At 39.6% G+C, this 25,144-nt stretch overlaps 3 protein-coding genes across 8 annotated transcripts in view; 1 reads left to right on the top strand and 2 right to left on the bottom strand.

The window, feature by feature from the left end:
* filip1l (filamin A interacting protein 1-like) overlaps positions 1 to 2,625 on the top strand; it is a 109,662-nt gene extending 107,037 nt beyond the window's left edge. The window contains exon 6 of one of the 2 annotated variants that reach the window (XM_085397850.1): positions 1,806 to 2,625. In XM_085397850.1, coding sequence (XP_085253976.1) covers positions 1,806 to 2,021 — 216 coding nt within the window. In that variant the 3' untranslated portion in view covers positions 2,022 to 2,625. Of the gene's footprint in view, positions 1 to 1,802 lie in introns of both variants that reach the window. The other variant, XM_085397848.1, reaches the window with a different exon arrangement.
* Positions 2,626 to 2,817: 192 nt separating this feature from the next.
* Positions 2,818 to 17,213, bottom strand: ect2l (epithelial cell transforming 2 like). 5 transcript variants are annotated; one of them, XR_014909565.1, is made up of 23 exons: positions 16,425 to 17,213; positions 14,433 to 14,545; positions 14,156 to 14,318; positions 13,813 to 14,068; positions 12,393 to 12,627; positions 11,876 to 12,008; positions 11,570 to 11,735; positions 11,225 to 11,353; positions 11,034 to 11,126; positions 10,705 to 10,911; positions 10,362 to 10,465; positions 10,098 to 10,238; positions 9,931 to 10,017; positions 9,524 to 9,633; positions 8,540 to 8,687; positions 7,880 to 7,953; positions 7,629 to 7,785; positions 7,469 to 7,534; positions 7,181 to 7,269; positions 5,741 to 5,913; positions 3,592 to 5,649; positions 3,429 to 3,518; positions 2,819 to 3,351 (listed from the first exon to the last, which is right to left on the bottom strand). XR_014909565.1 is itself a non-coding variant. In XM_085397686.1 (21 exons), the coding sequence occupies exons 1-21, from the start codon at positions 16,572 to 16,574 to the stop codon at positions 5,516 to 5,518; spliced, it is 2,928 nt and encodes a 975-aa protein (XP_085253812.1). In that variant the 5' UTR covers positions 16,575 to 17,213; the 3' UTR covers positions 2,818 to 5,515. The 5 variants fall into 5 exon arrangements, 1 of the variants encoding a protein (XP_085253812.1); XR_014909566.1 differs by having other exon boundaries at positions 2,822 to 3,351; positions 3,429 to 3,792; positions 5,509 to 5,649; XR_014909564.1 differs by having other exon boundaries at positions 3,429 to 5,649.
* A 138-nt stretch (positions 17,214 to 17,351) lies between these two features.
* ccdc28a (coiled-coil domain containing 28A) lies at positions 17,352 to 20,879 on the bottom strand. The gene is made up of 5 exons (XM_085397688.1): positions 20,301 to 20,879; positions 20,001 to 20,182; positions 19,712 to 19,866; positions 19,408 to 19,430; positions 17,352 to 19,315 (listed from the first exon to the last, which is right to left on the bottom strand). The coding sequence occupies exons 1-5, from the start codon at positions 20,453 to 20,455 to the stop codon at positions 19,261 to 19,263; spliced, it is 570 nt and encodes a 189-aa protein (XP_085253814.1). The 5' UTR covers positions 20,456 to 20,879; the 3' UTR covers positions 17,352 to 19,260.
* Positions 20,880 to 25,144: the final 4,265 nt, after the last annotated feature.

Below are 25,144 nucleotides of genomic sequence, written 5' to 3'. Positions count from 1 at the left end.
TGGCACCTGTTTGAACTCATCATCTGTATAAAAGACACCTGTCCACAGCCTCAAACAGTCAGACTCCAAACTCCGCCATGGCCAAGACCAAAGAGCTTTCGAAGGACACCAGGAAAAGTATTGTAGACCTGCACCAGACTGGGAAGAGTGAATCTACAATAGGCAAGCAGCTTGGTGTGAAAAAATCAACTGTGGGAGCAATCATCAGAAAATGGAAGACATACAAGACCACTGATAATCTCCCTCGATCTGGGGCTCCACGCAAGATCTCATCCCGTGGGGTCAAAATGATCATGAGAACGGTGAGCAAAGATCCCAGAACCACACGGGGGGACCTGGTGAATGACCTGCAGAGAGCTGGGACCAAAGTAACAAAGGTCACCATCAGTAACACACTACAACGGCAGGGAATCAAATCCCGCAGTGCCAGACGTGTTCCGCTGCTGAAGCCAGTGCATGTCCAGGCCCGTCTGAAGTTTGCCAGAGAGCACATGGATGATACAGCAGAGGATTGGGAGAATGTCATGTGGTCAGATGAAACCAAAGTAGAACTTTTTGGTATAAACTCAACTCGTCGTGTTTGGAGGAAGAAGAATACTGAGTTGCATCCCAAGAACACCATACCTACTGTGAAGCATGGGGGTGGAAACATCATGCTATGGGGCTGTTTTTCTGCCAAGGGGACAGGACGACTGATCCGTGTTAAGGACAGAATGAATGGGGCCATGTATCGTGAGATTTTGAGCCAAAACCTCCTTCCATCAGTGAGAACTTTGAAGATGAAACGAGGCTGGGTCTTCCAACATGACAATGATCCAAAACACACCGCCCGGGCAACAAAGGAGTGGCTCCGTAAGAAGCATTTGAAAGTCCTGGAGTGGCCTAGCCAGTCTCCAGGCCTCAACCCCATAGAAAATCTGTGGCGGGAGTTGAAAGTCCGTGTTGCTCGGCGACAGCCCCAAAACATCACTGCTCTCGAGAAGATCTGCATGGAGGAATGGGCCAAAATACCAGCTACTGTGTGTGCAAACCTGGTAAAGACCTATAGTAAACGTTTGACCTCTGTTATTGCCAACAAAGGTTATGTTACAAAGTATTGAGTTGTATTTTTGTTATTGACCAAATACTTATTTTCCACCCTGATTTACAAATAAATTCTTTACAAATCCTACCATGTGGATTCATGGATTTTTTTTTCACATTCTGTCTCTCACAGTTGAAGTGTACCTCTGGTGCAAATTACTGACCTCTGTCATCATTTTAGGTGGGGGAACTTGCACAATCGGTGGCTGACTAAATACTTTTTTGCCCCACTGTACCTGTTACCATTTATTTGATTAACTGCTGGACTTAACAGCTTTCACCATACTTGTAGTTTTCTTCAGAAGAAGCACTGATGTGTATTAAAGTTTGCACAAAACTGTCTAAATGTATCATTAAACATATTGTGATATTGCTGAAAGGATGTTTAATGCATTTTAAAAATAGTAGAAACCTTTTCCTTTACTGAAAATTGCCCTATTTCGTGGCAAGTTACTATATTTTTAAGCTACAAGCACAAAATACTGCAGTCATGCAGCAAAAGTTTGGCAGTGTGTCCATAAAATGTGATGTGATATCCTCTAGTGGTCATTATGAGTATTACAGTCAGTGTTTGCTGAGCTCATGGGCACAGTTCAGCCAGAAAAGAAGTAAAGCCTTCAAACACACCTCTTTTTCATGCAGTCATCTACTGTATTCACTTCTTTCCTCATTGTCGTTGCTATAAGTCATAATGGAGAAATCTGTCATTGTTCCCTCAGCAGATACCTCTAGAAGCATTCCGACGTCCAGGACCGACAAGAATCCCCAAACCGAAGGGCTTCTGCTCCCAGAAAGGGACAAACAGCACAGCAGGAAACCTGGGACTGCAGTGCAAGAGTCAGCCGCCACAGACTCACGTACCTGGTGGGAAAGAGCAGGCCTCACACACAGCTGCATCGCACAACAACAACCCAAATCTAGCAAACCGGAGACTGTGAAATCAATCATTTCTCTTCAGGAGGAAAGCTTTCAGTATGTCGACGCCAAAAACATACCCGTAGTTAGCTGATATATTAAACAGGATAACAATCATTTTAAACTGATGAAGACTTTAAGAGAAGATCCATCATGACCCATGATTCATCTGTGGTGCTTTCAAGACTGCAAAACTGCAACTGTTCAGCGTGTGCACTGCAAAAACTAACAAGTCACAGGAAGTACATTAAATGTGGATTCATTTAATTATTCACTGATTACAAACCAGTAAATAACTTTTTCTGTCAGATTTATGTGGGGAAGCCACTGTGAGAATTTAAAAAAAAAAAAAAAAAAGAAGCGTAACATTAGATCAGCAAGCGTGTTATATGTTGTTTAATGAAATATTTATTTGTATTGTGACTATTTTGGTTCCTCTTTGCTTACTTTTTATCTGTTGTCGGATACAGATGATGAAACAGCCTTTTATTCATTTCGCAGGATAGAACATGTTTGTATTTTTTAAGTGACAATGTACATACTGTAGGTATATAACTGTTGTAATGCAGCTCATTCATAGTGATTATGTGTAAATTGTGACATTTGTGGGGGTTTTTTGGTTATCAATAAAAATCTTTTTATACCTTGAACTCGAGAAATGTTTCCTATGTGACTAAAAAGAAAATCTTATCGACTGAGAGCATAAAGGAGAAACTGACAAAGCCAGTAAACATTATAGTGCGATAAGCCCAGATCATATGGATACTTAATAAAAGCTAGCGTTTGTGACCCGTGGTAGGTACCTATTTAAAATAGGACAGAGCCGTAGGCGCACAGTCAGTTTAAAAGAGTTTAATTTTTAATACAAAATAAAAGAAACAGTGTAACAGCAGCACCTAAAAACAATTAAAACGTTACCTTATTAAAAACGATAAAACTGTACGATTGCCCGTGAGACAGGACAAGCGCTGCGGGGAACAGTTTAAAAACAAATCGACATAGCACACAGGTTAAAAATGGACGGCAACTCACACATGACCCCAAATGGGTAAAACACTATAGAAAAAAAGGCAAATCTTCAGCGCCGTCTTCACTCGGGCCCCCCGCTGTGCATGCAAAAGCGGGGAGGCAAAAAAAGGATTTGTTTTCCCTGCAGCGCCTTCACCGCCTGCGAATCAATATCTGTGGTGCCTACTGATACAGAAAAAAGTAAAACAAAAAAACAAAACCATCGACAGCCGCAGCAGTCAGTCCGTCGACTTACACCAGTTTAAAACAAATTAAAACACACTGATGTGTCGGGTCCTTTGCCCGCAGCCAGAAATCCACCTGGCAAAGCAGCAGCTCGGTACTCTGTGAATAAAAGGCAGGAGATCACTAGCTGGACAATAAAACACAGGAATATTCCTCCACTGAATTGGTTTTGTTACCTGTCCACAAGTTCGTGTCACACCCTAATAAATGTGGGTCAGTGGCGATGAAGTCCACTATACCGTTCTCACGGGAGCAATGTTTCCCACCTACAAGGGTGCAAATAACTGTAAACCTCTGCCAACAGCCAGAGCTCAAGTGGTACATTTTTGTGTAACCTACCGTTCTAAAAGAACTTTAGGGGAGGACGCGTATCAGACTTTCATAGTTAAGAAACACCAACTTGCCCAACTCGGACCAAGCACTCGCAGCTTCAGGTTTGCAAAGGAATACCCAATTGCCCACACCTGCGCTTATGAAAGGAGCGAAGACCAGCTCCGCCCACCAGGGGCGGTCCCAAGTCTCCAGGTCTCACCTGTCACACTTAGAAAAAGAAATTGAATGTTGCCTTACTGTGGTCATTTTAACTCACGCAAAACTGCAAAAGCAGCTTTGCGTGATGCCTTCAGTATATCCATTGTGCAGCAGGAGCAACAGTTTTTCCATGCATACACCATATAGATATTTCACTACAAGACAAGAGTGGATCAGAGAAGATTGTAACACACATACATACGTCAAAATTTTAAAATCTAGAGAAATGATGTGGAAGATTTTCGGGAAATAGCAATTTTGTATTATTAATTGGTCGACGTTCAGCAGCTCGCACAATTTGGGGCTTACGTTTAATTAATTGTGACGCAGTACAGAAAAGTTGGCAAAAGATGCAGACTGTGAACACTGGCTGCATACAAAAACAGCCAAGCAAGGACACAAGAAAGAACAGCCAGACTTTGCAGTATTGTCAATGAGAGCACGACTGATATAGAATTTTTACGACCGATACTGGTACCGATATTAGGTGATATTACAAATCTGATACATTGATCGACATTTTTTTTCCATTCAAACACACAAATCATAAACAGATTTGTCTAACATTTCCTATGAGTAATTATTTGAGTAGTTACTAAGATAATATAATAACACTGCTTAAATATCGACTCCCTTACTGTCTGCTCGGATTGGCTGGTTGTTGTTTGAAGCATTTAAAACACGTGTTGCAAACAGGAAAGTTGCAGAATGCTCTATGAACATGTGTTTGAATAAGTAAATAAGTGCTCAAACAGAGTAGAAAAGCGCTCCACAAGTAGTGGTCCATTTTCCATAAATGAAGACAATATAATGGCAGGTCGCTAATATCGGCCTCTGTTTCTGTTGTTTGTTATCTTACCTGTTGTCTTCTACAAACAATGTCCAGAAAAGCTTATTCAAGAGTTTCTGAAACAAAAATTGCAAATAAACCTTTATGTCTTTAGCCTATTGCGTTAAGGCTGTTTGGATGATTTCTTATAGTTTTTATTGGAAGTTTAATCATTTACAAATGTGCTAGAAAGGACTGTTTATCAGTTTCCCCCATTAATAAAAGTATCTTTGATACAGAATTTAATACAAAATAAAGAAATACTGATTAACAAAATTAGTTTTTTGCATGTTACTCTGCATGTTTTGAAATTTTAGGAACATAAGAAAGGGGAAAAAAATGAAACTTTTGGACTGTGGTTTTTTTCATGCTGTATTACATTTATTACACCAAAAAACAAGACTTAGAGCACCACTGTTCTTTATCAGACCTTTCTCATATCACAAAAAACTACCAGAAATACATCAGTTGAGGCAACAGCCTACTTTACATTTTCCAGACAGTTACCTGTGTTTTTCTCACACCAGTCAGAGATTACACAGACTTTGAACCTGGGAGCTGGCAGGATGAAGTCTGCTTAACATCTGATCTGACTCAACATACAGCTCTGCTTGGTATTGCTAAGAAAAGGTCAAGACAGCATGTGAAACTGTGTGAAAATGTCTAATGTCTAATGAATAACTGTATCGCTAAATGGAGTATAAGGATGTTGTAAACTCAATTCAATTTTATTTATATAGCGCCAAATCACAACAAATGTCGCCTCAACAACCCAACAATCATATGACCCCTACATATTCACACTTAACTACGACATTAAAATAGAATTTCCTTCATAAATTTTAGTTTCCAAAAACCTTTTGACATAAAAACAGTCAAACAGTCTTTTTCCAAACCTCGCTGTCACTGATGTCCTGCCAAAGCACACTCTATAGCTGAACGCAGCACAGATAGGAAGTGCCGTCTCTCTTCTCCTCTCTGTGTGGCACAGACCCAGGAGTGGCAGGGACCCTCAAGGACAAAGGCATGGCTCACATCTACAGAGAAATACATGAATAAAGTTGTAAGCTTTAGAATTAAAGGTGCTTATTTTACCCACTAGAGGTCAGCAAACACTGAAAAACTCACAGCGTGTGTGCCTGATCTCTCTCACAGACAGGCTGGTGAGAGCCACAGAGGCCAGAAATGTGTGCGTGCTCTGGTGAGCCAGCGTGAAAGGTGTGTGCCGCACATTTTGCCGAGTCAACACCAAAGCATTGTTGAGCAGGAAGAGGCCCACATCACAGACGTGCTGATAGGTCCTACGGCAAAGGATTAGTTCAAAAACATTTGGTAGCACTTTATAATACGGCCTGCGACTAAGGGTGTAATTCCCCTGTAATAAAATGGAATTTCAAAGTATTTTATCTCAAATTAAAATGTAATTATACTGTGTACTGTAAGTAAATGTAAGTACTGTGCAAGTAATTTCAGGTAGTGTGCAATGTCATGGCAATTTTGCAAAAAAACAAACACTATTTCCCAACTTGCAACTTTCAGTTCAGTGGACGTACTATGGAGTGTATTAAACCTGTCTTTTGTTTTTACATCTTTATTTTTTTCTTTATTTAATAGCAAAGGATTAATAGCAAAGTTATTCTGTTCCCATTCAAACCGTGCAATATAACCCAACAGTATTTCATCGAATGTTTGTTTCATCTCCCCATAATATCCTGCTACTCTCTTTTCAATTGCACAATACTATGTCACTTTTAGAATCACCTGCACTGATAGCTAAGATATTTATTTTTCAGGATATAGTTATATTGTTACTTCGTTAGAGTTAATTGATATTATATTTTGCACTATCCTACTGTATACTACTATTCTTATTGTATATGTTATTCCTCTGTTCTCTGTCTCTCTTGCTGCATTGAGCATGTGTATGACAAAAGAATTTCCCTCAGGTTAAATAAAGTTCTTCTTATCTTATCTTATCTTATCTTATCTTATCTTATCTTATAATGGAGCCAAGTATAACCTTTTTTTTTTCTTTCACAATCACTGTTCAAACACAACTTTTAAAGGAAGTGTCTTGTTTCATGTAAAATACCAGGAAGTTAGGCAAGATTAAGCTACCACATAATATAGTCCGCACCCAGAAAAGTGCAGCGTAGTTAGCTTGAAAGACAGGGAGATGTTGGGTTTTTTCACAAAATTAACAAAACATTAAACAGTACTTAAAATTACTTACAATGCAATTCTTCTTTCTTTCCCGTAAATACATGAAGTTATGTAATATTTAAAATACTTAATTAAAATTACTTACAGTCTGCTTAAATTTGAAATTCCATTTAATTACAAAAGAATTACACCCTCAGTTGTGGGCCGTATTAAAAAGTGTTACTAAGCATTTGAATGAAACAGACAAAGTACATACGCATGCAAAGTTACATAAAGAAGAACATTATTATACTGCAAATATACACATGGTTACAAAATAGTCTGAATCTGAGCACGTAGCAACATTGAAGAATGTAAAAATATTAGTCATACATCTGCTGTCTGAAAGAAAATTGGTGTTTTTACTTGAGAGAATCTGGTATCTGCTCATCAGGGCTCCTGTGCAGAGCAGCATCCTGAGTCATTATTAGTTGCCTGTTTTCTTCACTGAGGTTCTACACGCACACACACACACACACACACACACACACACACACACACACACACACACACACACACACACACACACACACACACACACACACACACACACACACACACAAATATATGGTTTTGAGCATATATGATAAATTATTAAAGAGTTAGAGGCATGAAGAGAGAGGAAGAGCTATATGTGTTTTTTGTATTTTTTACCGGACAGCCTTGAATCTGTCGCTGCGTTTCCTCTATCAGTCTGTCTGCCTCTGAGGTGCGCTTTAACTGAACACAACAAAGTACATATGCATAAGAGGAGAGCCAGCACAGCCACAACAGAGGCATTTACATGGCTTATAGCTCTCAGTTCATGCGTCACCTTGTGTATGAACTCTCTGAACTGGAGCAGCGTGTTGAGGGCAGAGCGGAGATGTGCGTGGTCAGGATGACCGGGGTGTGTGTGCAAGGACAGAGCTTGAAGCAGAGTCACATACTCCTGCATCCTCCACACTGGGCACAGCAGCAGCTCTTGTAGGCTTCATAAACACAAACGTACTTTGAAACACTGTGGTTTGATACATGCAGGCAGGTATGCATAATAGCAAATAAAAGCGTTGTGTCTGCTCTTACCTCAGCATGTGAGTTGCAAGTGTTCTGTCTGATCTCTTCAAGAAAGCTCGAAATGATGGTTTGCTCTCCCTGCACTGACGCAAATACATGTACAGATACACCACAATTAAATTCAGATATATTTTTGTGTTTAACTATTAGAGCCGAACAATAGTGTGTACTGCATCTTCCGTAAACCAGAACAAACTCGTTTTAATCGTATACTTTATTCGTACCTGCATGAGCCACTTTGCATGGCTTTCGTAAAGGGAAGATTACTCAATAAAAAAAAATTCAACCTCAATCAAAATAAATAGAGAAAATCAATTTTCTTTTAGAGTAAAAACTACAATGTCACACACTCTCAACGCTCAGCTAGCCAAATCTGAAACCCAAAGAATACATTATGTACCATTAAAATTATTATAAACTGCAGTAATGTTTGACCTGTTTGTGCTGCTGGCCATGAAATGAAAACGCTTATATAATGCTTTTATAAGAGGTTAAAGGTGCTAGAAATACTAGAAATTGGTTATTTTAGCCCTTTGGCAGGTGGTTGCTATGCAACATGATGATGGCATTGATTGTTAATTGTCAATTGTCATGTAAACCATTTCTGCTAAATTTCAAGTTATGTACGATTAAACAAATGTTCTTTGTTTAAAAAGACACTGGCTTTACCTTATCAATGGTGTGGATGGCAGTGGTGTAGTTGTTGAGGTAGTTTGTGTAGACTTTAAGTTTTGAGCAGAACTTCACGAAAACATCTCCAATACACTTCTCTGCACCCCACTGCTGTAGCCGCACCTGTAAATCAGCCTGAAACACCCTGTGAAGTACACACAAACATGTCTCCCGTGTCATATCCACACAGACAGACAACTTAAAGGGTGGTTAAGTTGACTGTGTTACGCCTGTGTGGCCTGAGAAGGTCATCATTTCCCTCGCTCCCTTCGAGGAATGACACATCCAGGTTGTGTTTTTTTCACACTAGTGCCAATACCAGCACACATACATTTCACTGATTTGAGCATTCATTATCCTAACATCTCCTCATATCACATGTTTATTTATTTATTTGATTTAGTGAATAAAATAATGATTGGCAACACACCCTGCTTGGTCTCACATCCTTGTCATTGGCCGGCAATTAGGGGCTCATCCGGGATCTAACTGATGTTTGGAGACAGTTTGCTTTGTCCTTTGACTCTTGCTCCAGGTCAGGTGGATACCGTTTCCACCTCTGACCTGGAGCAAGTGTTTTGTGGAGATTTGGCTTGTTTTGAAGTCACCTTACATATTCAATTAAATTCTATTTTATTTATATGGCACCAAATCACAACAACAGTCACCTCAAGGCACAATTACATGACCCCCTATGAGCAAGCACTTTGGCAACAGGGGAGTCACCGCACCTAGTGCTCCGTTTACCACTGGGACCACTGTTACCTTCACCCTCCACATCTTCTCGAGCTCTTCTCTGAGCCCTTGGTATTTCTCGAGCTTCTCGTGTTCCTTCTTCCTGATGTTCCTCTCATTCGGAACAGCTACATGTATATATATATAAATATATACGTGTGTGTGTGTGTGTGTGTGTGTGTGTGTGTGTGTGTGTGTGTGTGTGTGTGTGTGTGTGTGTGTGTGTGTGTGTGTATTTGTTTGTACCTGTTGAGCTCCAGTATTTGTGCAACAGGACTGAGGACAACATGGATGTCAGCATAGCTCAGAATGGCTCTGTTGGAGTTCAGAGCTGCTGTGAGAGGCTCCTTGTACACCTTCAGCGCAGACGACACATATCAAATGAATATTTCTAAATACTGAAAGCTTTCTTCTCTCTGATGTCAACATAAACACTGTGAGTGTCAAAAATGGACAAAAATGGACTTGCAGGGTTGTGGTTGCCCTTAAAATTCAACTTGTGTGGTTTGCATATATTAAATAATCGATACCTGTATTCTGGACTTGCTTAGACAGATGTATATATATGTTTTAGTTCTGAAGGAATATTGTTTTACCACTGATTGTTAAGGTCCGGCACTTGCAGATAAAAAACAAACAAAACTAAAGTATACCTTCAGCACAGCGCTCAGCTTTCCCAGATAAAGACACTCGCTGTGGTGCAGCTCTCTCGCAGCTGCACCTCTCCAATCCAGAACCATCTAAAACCAAAAGAAAGAAAAGATGAATTAATTGTTCTCCTTGAGTTTCCACTACAAGGGGCAGTTTAAAGCAGACACACCTGTGGTAGATCAGGTATCACGTTGAAGCATGTCTGTGAACCACCATCAGCTCCACTGCTGTCCTGTCCATTACCCTCTTGTCCCTTCTTCTCTTCATTCCAGTTTTTCAGAAAGATGGAAAGAAACTCCACAGGTCGGGTCTGAAGGTGTAAGAGAAGGTTAAAAAACACACACAAACACTCTTATGTGAGTTATGTCCAATTACTTTTTTCTTTTTCTGTTGAACTGGTGCATTACACAAACTGCTCTACAGTAATTCCCACCTCCTCCTCTCTGGTCAGAGCAGTGAGTCCTTCGATCAGAGCCTCGCTGAGATCTCTGGACACACAAATCTCATCAAGGCGGATTCTCTCCCACAGAAAATAGCCTAGAAAAATAGAATTTAACCAGACTGCTACTTATATAGTACTTTTCTATTTATATTTAGCACTCAAAGACGTTTCTTATTCATACAACACCTTATTCATAAAAATGCTTTTCTCTACAGTTAAATCCTTTTAACCAGGGGTTCAGCATCTTGGCCAAAGATCCACTGCACTTCTAATTAGTAGACGATCTGCTCTACCTCTACACCACGACACAAACCAACACGTACATGAAACTCACCCAGAGCTCGGCCCCTGGCCTGGAGGCTGGTCCACTGTAGCTGTAGCCCTAAGGTGCTCCTCAGCTCTACCAGAGCCTCCTCCATCCAATGAGCCTGTGCACACCAGCCCTGCAGTACAGCCTCACACACATACTGCAGGGCCGGGAGTGCTGGCTGGTTCTCTGAGAGGCCAGTAGGCACATTGCCGTCAGACCACTCGCTGAGGACTGGGAGAAGATGAAGTATGTTTAAAGAAACACACACTGTGAGGGATACTGTAGTCTACGAAACAATGACAGGGGAGGGGAATATTCCTATGCTTAGGGTCAAAGTTTAAGGGGTTACGCACTGTTCTGGAAATTCCCGGTGGCCACACCCACCGGTGCCCGAACCTCCAGACCAGTCAAAGTTGAGAGATTCTGGAGGAGAGTCACTCCTGATGCTGCAGAAGAGAAAACAGGAGGCGAAGCAGGAGGGAGCTGAAGTTAATGAGAAAATGCTGATTAGAGAGAAGAGTATGTGTGTTGTAACATCTGCTACCAGATGCAGCCAGTGGGCAGAATATGTCAATCCCTCCTCCTTCCTCAGTTGGAGCCACCATGCCACACAGTTTTTCCCAGAATTCCCTATGATCAGGAGTCAGTAGAGTCTTCTCTGATAGGCTAGAGTCTGAAAAGTCAGGGCAGAATTACATAGTAGGTCAGCAAAATAGTGTAATAGAGAAGTAATATCTCTTGGGCTAAGTTTTGGTCACTGGATTAAAATGGCAGGTACCACTTTGTTAAAATGTTTTCAAAATGTCAGCACAGGACTTTAGTCCAGTTAGTCCAGAACAAACTCCTGCAGTGTGTGCACATGAATTTACTCATTGTGATTGAGTCTCACTGTGAAGCAGGTGAATGTCCTGTGTTCCTCCGCAAGCTAGCAGGCCAATCCTCTGAGCTGGTTTCCCAGAAATAGCCCTCTCCACCTGGGTTAGCAGAGATGAGAGAGTCCCTCTATGGTCATAGAGAACCGCAGTCACACTGGGCTTCACTCCGCTCAATACCAGCTAGATTAAAAAGAGCGGACGGGGAGGAATGTTATTTATTCATCTTCCCAGTATGCATTTTATTTCTGTACTCGCGGGAGTGTTTTATGTCTGCTGTTTCAGGAAAATAAATAAATAAATAGATGATGATGTGGATTCACCTCATATGCAGGAATTCTGTTGGAGATGAGCAATAGCAGGGCAGGAGCGGATAGGTGAAGGGGAGAGACTGTGTGAGGCTGTGCAGGTCTGTAGATAAAAGACGACAGCGCTCCTCGGATCTTTCGTGTTTCGCTGAAAGATGAAAATGCATGTTGCTTTCAGCATACTGTGACATTATATTATACAGATGTTTTCACATGTGCTCACAGATAAGTTATTCAGTGTATATAAAGTATTTTGTACACTTCAATCGATTCAAAATAGACTTTGAAACCTCCAGAGCCGAAACAAAGCGGGCTACAAAAATGAGTCACTCCCAGTAGACGCCATTGTAAAATGTCACACTAAACAACAGAAATAAACATGTATACAGGATGCTACAAATATGGCTTTGGTCTCCAGGGATAAATTTCCCCTTGATAACAATGGTACAGTTGTTGAAGATTCAAAATGCAGAGTCCACTGACTGTGGTTGAAGCTAAGTGAGGTTCATCTAATATGTGGTTAGACAATCACCTGCTAATGCTGCAAGCCTGGACTTTCTCCCAGGTCTGAGGTGCAGTTGTGGGCTGTCCTCTTTCCAGGCTGAGAGAGTGGCTGGAAGAGCCAACGCTCCTCAGAGGCCAGGAGAGGGAGGGCTGAGAGACGAATGTTAGGCCAGACTTGGGTCTCCCTTTCTGGGTACCTCCACCTCTGGCTATTTCTGGCTTTGTGTAGCTGCCCCAGGGTTTCCTGGCACTCACAGATAGTCCTACAGATATCACAGATACAGTACATGCATCTGCCAGTAAGGGCGAGTTTTTACTAATCAGGAGCGTTTTGTGCTTAGCAATGAGTTGGAAAGGCAAAGATTAACTGTTTGAGAATCAATAAAATATATTAATCACATTCATTAAACACATTCAATAACATTCCTTCAGTTCAGGTTTATGTATTTAACACTAAATCATAAGATAAGTCGCTTTAACGTACAGTAAAACCAAAATGACCCCCTTTTAGATGGTGGGAATGAAGAACTCCCTCCTTCCAACAGACCCAGGGAGGGGCAGTCATCTACCATTACGCATTAGAGGTTGAAGGGGAAAGAGAAACGTAACAGAGATCATAGACAGGACAAAACACAGAATAAAAGATTGAGTAAACACTACGATTCGCTTACTAGTAACAAACCAACTGTATTCGAATTAACCAAAAAAACTATTAACTCATTCACTGCCAGCCATTGGCAGTGAATGAGTTAAACCCATTGACTCATTCACTGCAATTGACGGCTATAGTCGTCAATGGCAGTGAATGAGTTAATGGATGATAACCATTCAGGCACATCTCACTGAATTATGAGACGCATGAAGGGAGTTAGAAATAGTCCAGTCTTAGTTCAGAACATCCACAATTCTGATTTGAACTTTGAACTGATATAAAAAATACAACACGTTTGACACAGGAAACCTTTGGATTTGTCTCTATATTTGTTTTCAGTCCCACAAAGCTTGTAATGACATTTATAAAAAGTTATAAAGGAAATGTCACAGGAGCTGTTTTCACTAGTCAGGAATCAGACCATCAGGATCTCTGCCCACAACTGCTGCCCAACTCACATCTCACCAGAACCCTACAGTGCCTAGCGCAGGTGGTGGGCCCACAGAAGGCCAGGCCCCATGGGCTAACGCCCAACCACCACCAAAGTTGGTAGGCAGGTGCGTCGTGATACAATGATCACCCGCCAGGTAAGCGGACACACTGAAGAGAATATATCAGCTGACTTGCCTTGGTATCCTCCATGAACAACTTGAGGAGGTAGCCGGGGAGAGGGAGGTCTGGCTTTTTCTACTTAGAATACTGCCCCCACGACACAGACCCAGATTTTACCACCTCAAAAATGTGTTGCTATAGTTTCTACACCCTGTCATTTTTCTGTTTTTTCTTTTCCACTCACTCTTCTCCTCTCGAAGCTTTTCTCTGATTTGCTGCCTGATCCTCTTCTCCCTCCTCCTCTCTTCCTCCTCCTCTGTCATTCCTGTGCTTTGCTGGTTGAGGGTCCCATACATCTCTGCTGCCTCCCGTGGAGTGAGCCAGTCAAGTGTGGAGAGGCAAGAGACATAGTGACTTTTCCATGCACCAAACTCTTTTTCTCCAGGAGTGTAAGGAAGGAACCAGCCTCGTCTGATGCACCGGCCCGCCCACAGACAGTCCTAGAAAGAAGAAGAGGATTTAACTTGTTTCATAAAACCCCAATTAAGATGTATGAATACATTTCAGATCTCTTCAGGGCTTCTCACCTGCTCAGCTAGAACCCTCCAGTGCCAGCTGACTTGGGCAGCTTTGCAAAGGTCACGTGGGGACAGAAATGACATCACATACAGGGAGAGAAACCGAGGCAGCACCGACGTAAGGTCCACTTTAGTGACCGGAACCGTCTCAATCAGCAAATCCCGGCAGTACCTGTTCAGGTTACAGAGGTTACCAGTTTGAACTGTGCACCTGTGTACACTTTACTAGTTACAGTTTCAGGCTGAGATTAATGGTTAGGACACAAACGTGTACAATCCACTTTACCTGAGCTGTGACTTGGTGCAACGAGTGAGCAGAGAGTGCAGCAGGTGTTTCCTCTGTCTGTCCGTCCACAGATCAAACCAGTGCAGCACAAGATTCACTCTCTCCTCAAATAACTGGTATGGAAAATGGAAAAAGGATACCAACATAGACACATTCAGCGCGTGCAAAAGTCTCAAGCTACCTCTCATTTCTTAATATTTTGCTTCCAATTAGCCAGAATTTCTTGTAACTTTTTAAAGTGCTCTTGAGCAATAGTTCTCCAGGCTTTCTGCATGTCTTTCAAAGTTTTATTGGACATTGGCTACTTTTTCACTCATTTTCAGTCCAGTCCTTGTACCTGACCATTTTCAGAGGAATGCTTTTTGCTTGTTAAACCACTTAATACTGACCTAAATTCAAGTATATAAAAGGCACCTAACTTAAGGGAAGAACAACTGTTGTGTCTACACAGAACCAACTTAGCAAAAAACACTTTTAAATTGTATCTTTATGCACTTTGATACTTTGTTCTCATAACTTTAATTAAATCTACAAAATATTCCAGAACAAAACAGAACAAAAGGCAGAAGAAGAGAGAAGAAGAGCTTTGAATGTCCTTCAAGAAGCCTGAAGAACTATTCCTGAAGACTACTTAAAGACATGACAAGAAAGCTGCCTAAGAGAGTTCAGACAGTGCTGAAAAATAAATACTGTCACACCAAATATCAAAGTTGTTAGAATTGTAAAAACTTTTTTTGTGTTATATACTGTATTTCCATGTAAGTTTGCACGTTTCAGTAAATCGCTTAAGGAACTGACCTCCCAGCCCATTGTTCCTTCAGTGGGCTGGTTTCAGTCATTATGCAAATGTACTGTTTATAAGATTTGGGGAAACCTGCAGTCAGCTGAGACTGAAGAAGTCACTTGGATGAGTGACGAAACGTTTCTCCCACAAAACGCTACGTCCAGATGAAGACCAATAAAGAGTCTCTTGCTGGACATTGACTTTAGGTATGCTCAGTTCTACATTCTACATGTAGAAAATGAAATGATTGTGACAAAATACACAAGTATTTCAAATAAACTAAAATAAATATTAGGTGCTACTTTTCATTACATTTCTTGCAAACAAACGTAATGAAAGTAGAATTCTCCTGATGGTTTTATATAAGAGGTGTGGGCAGTAAATACAAGGTATGGCCTCGAATTGCATTAGTTTCCTCTGATGGTCAAATACTCAAGCTACCAATGTGCACAGAAATGCTGGCTCTATTGGAAAAACAATCAGTTTACCTTATTTAATAAACATATCTCTAAGAATAAACTTATTTTGCTGTGTTAAAAGAAGTGATTTAACTTCACCCTGTTTTTTTTATGTTTCATGCTTATTTTTTTAAACCTTCAGTTATGTTTGTTTCTCAGATACAGTAATGATGTTCCTGGGCCAATTTGACCTCGTACAGGTTTAGTTATCCAGGGCAATCCAATCCAATCAAGCAATGAATTCCAATAAACATTGTTTATATCTCATTATTAACTCCATTTCAATCAATATTTGGTCCACCTGTGTTCTTTACCCCTCACAGATCATGGTTCAATAAGGACATATTCGCTCGTTTTTCACAAAAAAAATGTACATTAAAACATTTTATTGTACATTGGAAATACCTACACGTAAAATTCACTTTTCATGACTGCTTCTTTTTTTTTGTATTACAAACATATATATTGATTGCAACTTATTAAGTCAAGCAGAAGAAGCTTCATATTTAAGAAAAATACTTTTAATTATTTATTTATTTTTGTAGATCATTTTACTTTGAAATGTGTCAATTTGATCCGCAACATAACCGGTTGGAGTGGAGTTTCAAAATTAGGAATTCAGTAGCCTTCATAAAGCCCTGCACTGTCCTGAAATGCATTAACTCTGATTTCAGTGACATGTTGTTGCTAATAGAATATCACAAAGTTTATCTGCAGGGGGTTTACCAAGGCCCACGTAGCATTTCTGACCTGCAGGTTGATCCGCTTGTTGTTCAGGGGAGTCCAGCTGCTGAAGCGGGTGTCGGACAGCAGGGCGCCGGCCTGCTGCGGCTCATAGTCCGTCCCGCTTAACTGCCACCGCTTCACCGAGTGAGGGGCTGATGTCAGGCTCGCCTCCATGTGCACAGGCGGTTTAAACACCTTTGAGGAAGCACCTTGAGTTCCGCTTCACTTAAAGTCCGATCAATTTATTTCCAGATTGATGTCTTTAAGCCAAGTGTCCACTTGCCAGGCTGCCCCTTGTACTGTTCTGTGCAGTCAGTCACCTTAGAGACGCATCAACAAAAGGATTCCTGCATTCCTGCACGCAGCACGTTCCCCTGCCTCCTGCACATTAATAATTCAACACGCAGGGTTCACATATAAGCAATCACAAATGAAAGCATCAAATGCTACACAAACTTTATACTTAACCACTAAAGGCTTAGTGTGCCATATTTGATACATGTTTTTTAAGAGCTGTACATCATAAATGTGACCCCCTAAATTCCCCTGAAAAACCTATTGCACAATACATTTTTAAGGAACAAAAAAATGTCTGGAAAAAATATTATACAAATTTTACATATACGGAAATGTAATTATCATTATTTCGTGATTTTTTTTAATTGTCAGATGCTTCAATAAACACTCCATTTTCTGGCAATTAATTCATGGTTCAGACTTTAATGCTTGGAGGATCAAAGAGTATTCCCTTAGAAACCTGTACAAGTGGCACATCACCTAACAATGATGATCCCAATGATCCCAAACATACTTCCAATACAGTAAAAGTAGACCCGGATAGAAAAAGAACACAATGGAAAACTATCAATTCCGCCTCCCCCAATCCAGGTACTGTTATGACCCTATTTACTCACTTCTCTATTATCTTAGTTTACAGCTGCAACCAAGAAATTCAGACAGAGAACTTTATTGAGAAAAAAAACAAACAGGTTAAACACCCCAAAAACATAGGTTAAAATACAGTGTCCAAGAAAAAAGAAAAAGAATTTACAATCAAAGCAGCATCAAATTATCTTATCAAAACTCTGAATCCAAACCTAAACTCACCTAAAATCACTTAAAGTTTAGAACCAATAAGGCAAAAAATGATTAAATTAAGGCTTGTTTGTGATGACAACATTTGGACTGTTTAGTCTTCTCCAGCGTCAAAACAACACACCAGTGATAACGTGTGCAGTGCATGCTGTGTGTCGCATGGGTATGTGCAAATATACTGAAATGGACCAAGTCCACTCTGCAAAAATCATATGCAAAAATCGCAAACTGGAATTAACTACTCTCAGTACTCACCGGGTCCTTGTGTTATTTTTGGCTGGTTTAAGAATTTTTAAATCTATGCTGCTGTTTAAAGCTCTAATACTGAGAAACAATTAGAAACTAATGCCTAGACTTTGAAAAGTCCAGCTCTGTTTCTTACTGTGAGGAGATCAGTGCAACACAAGTGATCTACATACGTCTGATTAATGTCAAAGGAGCACGTTTACAATCACTTTCAGGTGAATGGCATCACTTTGGTTAGCAATGTATTGCAAATCTAAACTGCTTGGAAATGAGTGAACGCACTACGGCTTGGCTTTAAACAATACAGGGATCCACCAAAGCCAATATAGAAAATACAGAATACAGCACATTAGCTAAAGATCTCAGAGAACACAAACCTCCCTTGGATGCAGCCACGGCTCAGGTAAGTTAACATCCTGCTGTCTTAGTAAGATCAGACCAGAGAGATTTCCATTCAATATTAGCTATTGTTTAAAAAAAAAAAGAAGGGGAGGAGGGGGGGGGGGGGGGGGGGTGTAATGTGGTGCATCCCTATTAGATTATTTTACAATACATCCCTCCCCCTGTACAAACAGGGAACGCTTTGTTGCCATTTCCATTGCAATACATACAATCAACACTGCTGACACCTTATATATGAAGGATAGAAACTACCTAAATCAAAAATAAATTAATGATTTGTTTAAAAAAGAATTATATGCCATTAAATGTACAAAAAAGATTGAAAAAATATAGAAACTACTTTCATTGCTGAAATTTTATTTATTTATTAAATGTTAAATTAGATATTTGTTTTAAATTGCTTCTGCATTTACTTAGTAAAGAAGTCTGGATGCTTAATAATTTATGTGTATATATATGCATATTCAATTTTTTTAGCCCCAGACTTACTTTTTTTTGTTTTTTCCCCATTTGTTTATGCATTTCTGCTTCATTGTGCAGACTTTTAGCTAAAGGCAGCCACAATATGTGACAGAAAAATGCATAAAGAAATGTTTGAGGAAATGAGTAAGTAAAAACTTTCAAATGTGTAAGTCAGCAAGTTAAAATTAATATAAAGGTAAATAAGTACAAAAGCAACTTAAAGCAAATGTGCCATATATGGTCAATTTATTATTATTGTCATTTTTTTTTTACTATATTTTGGTTCATTTAATTGCATATATACATACATACATACATATACATATATATATATATATATATATATATATATATATATATATATATATATATATACATATATATACACACACATATATACATATATATATACATGCATATATATATATATATATATATATATATATATATATATATATATATATATATATATAGATAGATAGATAGATAGATAGATAGATAGATAGATAGATAGATAGATAGATAGATAGATAGATAGATATTTTGCATTTATTTATTATGGCAGTTTCAACCCCCCATACTTATAGACCCCCATAGGTACTATAAATGAAATAGTCGGCTCAAATTTGATTGAGAAATGTTGGGACGACGGAAGTCACACGCTCGCAGTCCTCGGGATCTCTTGTGTGTCGGCTAGATTCAGTTTCTGACTGGAGAAACGATGTCAAGAAATACAAAAGTTACAGGAGCTGTTAAACGTGAGCTTATTTCAAACGTATTAAGGGCAAAGACAAAAGGATACATGGAAGAACTCAGCTCCTCCAGCTGTGGAAAAAAAAAAAAACATGTTTTACTTCACTACAAATGCAAAAAAAATGATTGCAGAATGACATTCCAGACTTTATCCTGTTCAGCATGAAGCCAGCTGACTAAACTCTTTAAGAGTTTAACACTTGCCGGAGGATAAGCAGCTAAATCCTCACAGGGATACTGAGTAGTTACATGACATCAGTGAACGGATTATTTGGCAACACTGTTAAACTGTCAGGCAGCATGCCACGGGCTATGAAAATAATATTTTATGAGTTATGTCACAGTGGCCTTACATTAAGGAGCAACTTGTCCATGTTGGTGTCGCAGGCTGTTTTCCTCTGATCCTCGGGCATTTCATCCACCTCACCGTAGAGGTCAAAGTGCAAGCGTGCCAGCTTCTCCTGCATCTCTCTCACATGTTCCATTTGGTCAATAGAGCACTCATTGCCTAAGACAAAAACAGTCCTCAGTTATCCGTATCTATCATATCTCTCTCTAAGTGTATAGGATAATTTCTATTACTGGATATATGAAAGTCAGTGTGTGCTCTGGTAAAACGTTCCTGTTTTTAGTGAGAATTACCAAATGCCTGTAGTTTCCCTGAGTGGAAGTCGTTGAGGAGACTGAGCAGGCCATTCTCCATCTCCTGTACATCTGAAACATCTGTGAGAAAAGAGTGCTGGACGATCGGTGTTGCCTGGCCCTGGTTCTGACTAGCTTTACCACCCAAACCCTGCTGATACCTGGGTTTATCCTTCACTCCCCTAAAACAGGCGGAAGCAAATACAGGCAGAGTACAAGTCAACAACCCCAGTTCGGTTAAGGCTGGGTAAAACTGAAAAATATTGAGAGGTTAAATCATTGTAACTACACTGTTACTACCTCCTGCTCTTGTTCTTTTGGCTGGAGTGAGTCCCCGTGTAGCCAAGGTGCCGTCCTCCAGTGGAAGCGCTATTCTTCCGGCCAGAGCCACCGGACGGAGGCGCCGCGCTGGTGGAAGTCCTGGGACTCTTTCTTTTTAGCTTCCGCTCCTCCATAACTTCATGTTACGGTGCCACTTGGTGAGCTGACCGGACTGGATAGGTAAAAGACGAAAAGCTGACAGGTTGGACTGTAAATCAAAGCCCAGCCCTGTGGCTAACCGTACAGAATCAGCCTGGCAGGGCAGGCAGGCTCCGTACAAACCGATGGCTTTCGTGACTAAGCTAACGCTAGCTCAGGAGCTAGCTACTCGGCTAACCTTCAAACTTCTGACACGGCGTTTAAGCCACACAGCACAAACATAAGCCGATAGATATATTTACTCCCAGTAGCAGCTGAGAAGGGTATACGTTACTTCTGTTCGTGACAGGTTGTCCACTAGATTAAAACATTTGAAAATTCATAGTAATTTCCGAATGTACCCCGCAGGTTAGGTGGCTAGCTTGCAGGTCCAAACTCTTGAAAACTTCCTGTTTTGGTAGGACGCAACGGAGCAGATTGGGGCCGAATTCCAAACCATAACGCTTCACGGCCACTATCCATAGTCAAATTACTAAGTAAAACATGCTAAATCGTGTTACACAACAACGTGGTGCCAATCAAATACAAGCAAAGCTTTATAAAAGCACAAATATACTTACTTTTGAATAAAATAATTTTTTTGACCTTCTCTGTAGAGTCCTCCTGAGGCCACCAGGGCTGCATTCCATTATAGTTTGATATGCTCTCACCGATTTTAGTACTATTTGTTCCTTGAATATTTACAAGACATTTAATATCATTCTTAAAATTAATTTCATTTTAAATGTACTTTATTAATTTCGAACATTTATTTTAGTTGTTATTTGTGAAGTTTTATATGTGAATGCTTGTTTTTATGCATTCAGAAAGAGGAATTTCTTCTTTCTTTCATGTTATTTTTTATATTAAGCACATTTTATGTAATTATTTTAAGTATAACTCTGCAGACTCGGTTATTAATTTCGTTTGAGTGAGCTAACTATGGGTATTATAGGTAGCTTAAAACTAAACTAGACTACAAAAAAGGAAAAAATAATTGAACTGATGTGGAGAGGTTGGAAAGCTAACTAAAACAAAGTAAAAAATATAGAGGAAATATAGTTCATTTTAGTATCTGTTAGTTTGGTAAAAAAAAAATTATTACAGCTTCCTTGATGAGGCATTAATGGACATGATTATCGAGAAGACAAGATGTCTACAAGACTGCGAGTCAACTGCTTTTAAAAAGTTGTCTGTTATTATAGTAACTCTGGAGCTAACAGAGGAACATCACCAAGCAACATCTCCTCTACTTTGACTTCAGTGTAGTTGCGTAAAGCAACCACAAGAGAGCGATAGGTGAACACCTAATAATGATGCCCTGCCTTTCCCCTTTTCTTAATTAGGAATTCTTTGCTGATAAACATAATGAAAAGAGGCTCTTTGTACACTTTAGTTGTGCATATTTTCACAAATATAAACGAAATTAAAAAAACCCGCTTAACTGAATTCCAGACAGACTATTCAACTTTTTATTGGCAACGCCAAATATTTTGCACTCAGTGAGCATCCGAGTGTGTGTGTGTTTAGAGGTGTGTATGCAATGCTATTCCAGTCCTAGTCTTGAATAGCTTCATTAATAGCTGATTTTATTCACTTTTACTGGAACATAATGAAGAAAAAAACCCAACAAATTCTTCTGATTTTCGGCATTTGCGATTGCATTGCTGTCCCTCACTTGTATTGATAAGCTGGCCTTTGTGTTACTCAGTAGAGAGAGAGAGAGGGAGGAAAAAAAGGTAATTCAGGAAGAGGGAAAAAACAACAACAGATAAATGCTTAATGTGAATTACAAAATGAATTTCAGTTTGCATCTAAAAACCCTAACTTCCTGCCAAAGGGGTCAAGTTAAAAGTATGACCCAATGAGGATATTTGAAATATCAGACTGTTATATGCTCTTAAAAGATGTGTTTTTCACCCCCACCCCCTGTTAAATGGCTGGGGCTGAATTCTGTGTGACACATCAGGCAACCCGCAGATGTTTTTCTGATCTTGAGCCTCTTGATTTAAAGCTCAGGAAATGACGCACCGTAGATGCGTTGATGCAAACACAGGCTGTAGATCAACCTCGCTGACGCTAATATTCCATTCACGCACATTAACTAGATTTATTATATTTAAAACTGTAGCTCAATTGCACCATGGAAAGGCCCAGTGCGCTGTTTTAAGTCTGCTCAATCCTTCCAGCTCCTCTCCATTAGTTCCAGTTCCAACATCAGCTTTCCTCATAACTGTTTTTTCACAGCGATCGATAATCAAAAAAAGTGAAACAAAATTCTCAGAATTCTGGAAAACTACCTGGCGTGGAAAATGAACTTGAGCTGGTGGGTAATTTTCTCTCTCTCCCTCTTCCCATTCCCTCCATCCTCGCTGCTCGAGTGTGTGTTTACTGCGTGACAGTGGCAGAGTGAGTTGAACCAGGATAAAACGTTACAGATGAAAACATTTAGACTGTCGCGTCCACGCAGCCATTAAGTTAGCAGATCCACACACACACACATATATGCACACACGCATGCACCTATCTCTCATCAGTAATTGCAGTGTAGGTGCTGTTTGGAGAGCTAGCTACTAGTTACAGCCAGTTCATTCTTTTCTCGTGTGCACGCCTGCTTGAATATGCATTGGATTGTAAATGAATGACAACTCGTTTAATTACACGCTCGCTTTTATTCCTAATTCTAAGTTAGCAGGTCTTTTTTCCCCGATGTGGCGTTATTCGGGAATTCTGTCAGACAGACTGTCCCTATTAAAGGCTACAGTCTGGGATTGCAACAGATTTCAGTTAAGCTGATATGTGACTGCGTTTAATAAGAAGAGCTACACAACCTCATTTCAGTTATCCGTGTTTTATGAAGTTATTACTTCACTAAAATAAAAAGTCTCTCTCTTTTTTTCCTCCGAGGACCTGACCCATAATCAATGCAGAATATACACTGATGTTATATCAATCAGGAATAAAAGCATGAAGGACGTTCTGTTGTTTGTATTCATGCTCCGCGCACATCCGTGTTCGATACTGCATGTCCCCCAATGTGACAGGACACACATGAGACTTGTAGGCAAGACACTTTGTGTGTGTGTTTTCATTCCTGCAGCTGTAACCCAAAATAAGGCGTTTAAAAAAAAACAAATGTCTTCATTAATACAGACACACTTGACCCAAGTGTTTTCTATTAAAAAAAGATGAAATTTATATCGTTCTTGGTCTAGTGTATGAATAAATGTTCTGTGTGTGAGGGAGCTGGACATCTCGTCCTTGTCTTCTATTTGTCTTCCATACAAGGACAGGGATCAACGTGCACACAGTCACATAAACAACACGTGCAGTCTGGGATTGGCTGAGAGGAACGAGGAAGAGATAAGAAATGAGAATTTCTTAAAAAGTAATTTTTTTTCAGTTTTCTTCAGTAGAAATATTAAAGCACTGTGGATGTGATGCTGAGTATCCGATCACTTGGAATCACTTACACACTAAAAAGGATCAAAACAGGGACTAATCGGGCAAAAAAAATGGCTTTAAACTGTTCTCAACATGTCTGCGATGTATGTATGGAAGACGATTAGAGCCGCTGAAAATAATATGGCTCATGATCCCCCCCCCCCATTATTCTGACTTTAATCTCAGAATTCTGGCTTTTCTTTCTTTTTCTTTTTTTTTTTACATAGTTCTGATTTTTTTAAAAGTCAGAATTCTGACTTCAGTCTCTGGATTCTGAATTTCTTTAATAGTTCTGAGAAAAAACAATTGTAATTAAAGATTAAAGAAACATTTCAGGGAAGAAATGACTAATCTCAGAATTTAGCCTTTTTTTCTAGTTTGGAGAAAATATATTATTAAAGTGGAATCTGGGGGGGGGGGGGGGGGGGGGGGGGGGTTCAGAATTAATTTTTCCACTCAGAATTCTCAATCAAGGGATGACCTAAATATTATATATGTATTTTTTGTTTGTATTTCAGTGGCTGTAATCCTCTTCTGTACGTATGAGGTCAGGCATTAATGCTGGTAGTAACCTCATGCCCTATTTTTTTATTGTACTCTCCTGCTACATCGAATAATACAAATAATAATAATAATAATGATAAATAAATTTTTTACTGAGTAAGCGATAATTTCAGAAACATGTTGATTAATCTTGGTCAGTAAGGATGTAAAAGCAAGCTCAAACACCTGACACATGAGTGTTAACTACCAAAATATGAGCTTTAAGAAAAGATTTTGAAACCAAATGTGTTAAAGTTGAGACAGAATCTATTTTATCCGTCGATTTTTCACAAAGATGCACAGGCAGTTTAAACAGTATGTTCGAGTTTGAGAAAATTGTTAATTTTGAGTGATTGTTTATGTGTATTATATTTGTGCATATTGGACAACATACATGGATACGGATGTATGTGTGATAGCAACAGGCCCTTCAGCTGCATTAGCGTGTAACAATTAAAAAACAATCATTGGAAAAAGCTCTAGGTGAGAAATCAGTTCAAGGACTTATTAAAACCGATCAGATAAAAGATAATTGATTTTATTAAGAACTTAACAAAATAAACTCTGAACATCTAAATGGTCTAAAACCAGCTTTGTGATGTATATTAGTAATAAAGAGGTGTTCATTTTTGTTCACATAACTAGAATCCTCATATACTGGACTAAAGATGTAAGAGGAAGGTCCTGGAAAGAGAATT

The sequence above is a fragment of the Rhamphochromis longiceps genome, linkage group LG23 (genome assembly GCF_057381845.1).
Source record: "Rhamphochromis longiceps isolate RC_006_pf linkage group LG23, R_longiceps_female_GT1.1, whole genome shotgun sequence".
NCBI lineage: Eukaryota > Metazoa > Chordata > Actinopteri > Cichliformes > Cichlidae > Rhamphochromis > Rhamphochromis longiceps.
This window is presented reverse-complemented; position numbering and strand designations above follow the sequence as displayed.

Bases quoted from the DNA above. Each gene is read 5' to 3' on its own strand.
- ect2l (XM_085397686.1), bottom strand. From the start codon at position 16,574: ATGGAGGCGAGCCTGACATCAGCCCCTCACTCGGTGAAGCGGTGGCAG. The intron at 8,688-9,523 runs GTACAAACAAAT...TGTACTTCACAG, and splicing joins CAAATACTGGAGCTCAACAG to GGTGTTTCAGGCTGATTTAC. The intron at 7,954-8,539 runs GTAAAGCCAGTG...TATTTGCGTCAG, and splicing joins CCATCCACACCATTGATAAG to TGCAGGGAGAGCAAACCATC.
- ccdc28a (XM_085397688.1), bottom strand. From the start codon at position 20,455: ATGGAGGAGCGGAAGCTAAAAAGAAAGAGTCCCAGGACTTCCACCAGC. The intron at 19,867-20,000 runs GTAATTCTCACT...TTTTTGTCTTAG, and splicing joins AGGGAAACTACAGGCATTTG to GCAATGAGTGCTCTATTGAC. The intron at 19,316-19,407 runs GTATCCTTTTGT...TCGTTTCTCCAG, and splicing joins GAGGAGCTGAGTTCTTCCAT to TCAGAAACTGAATCTAGCCG.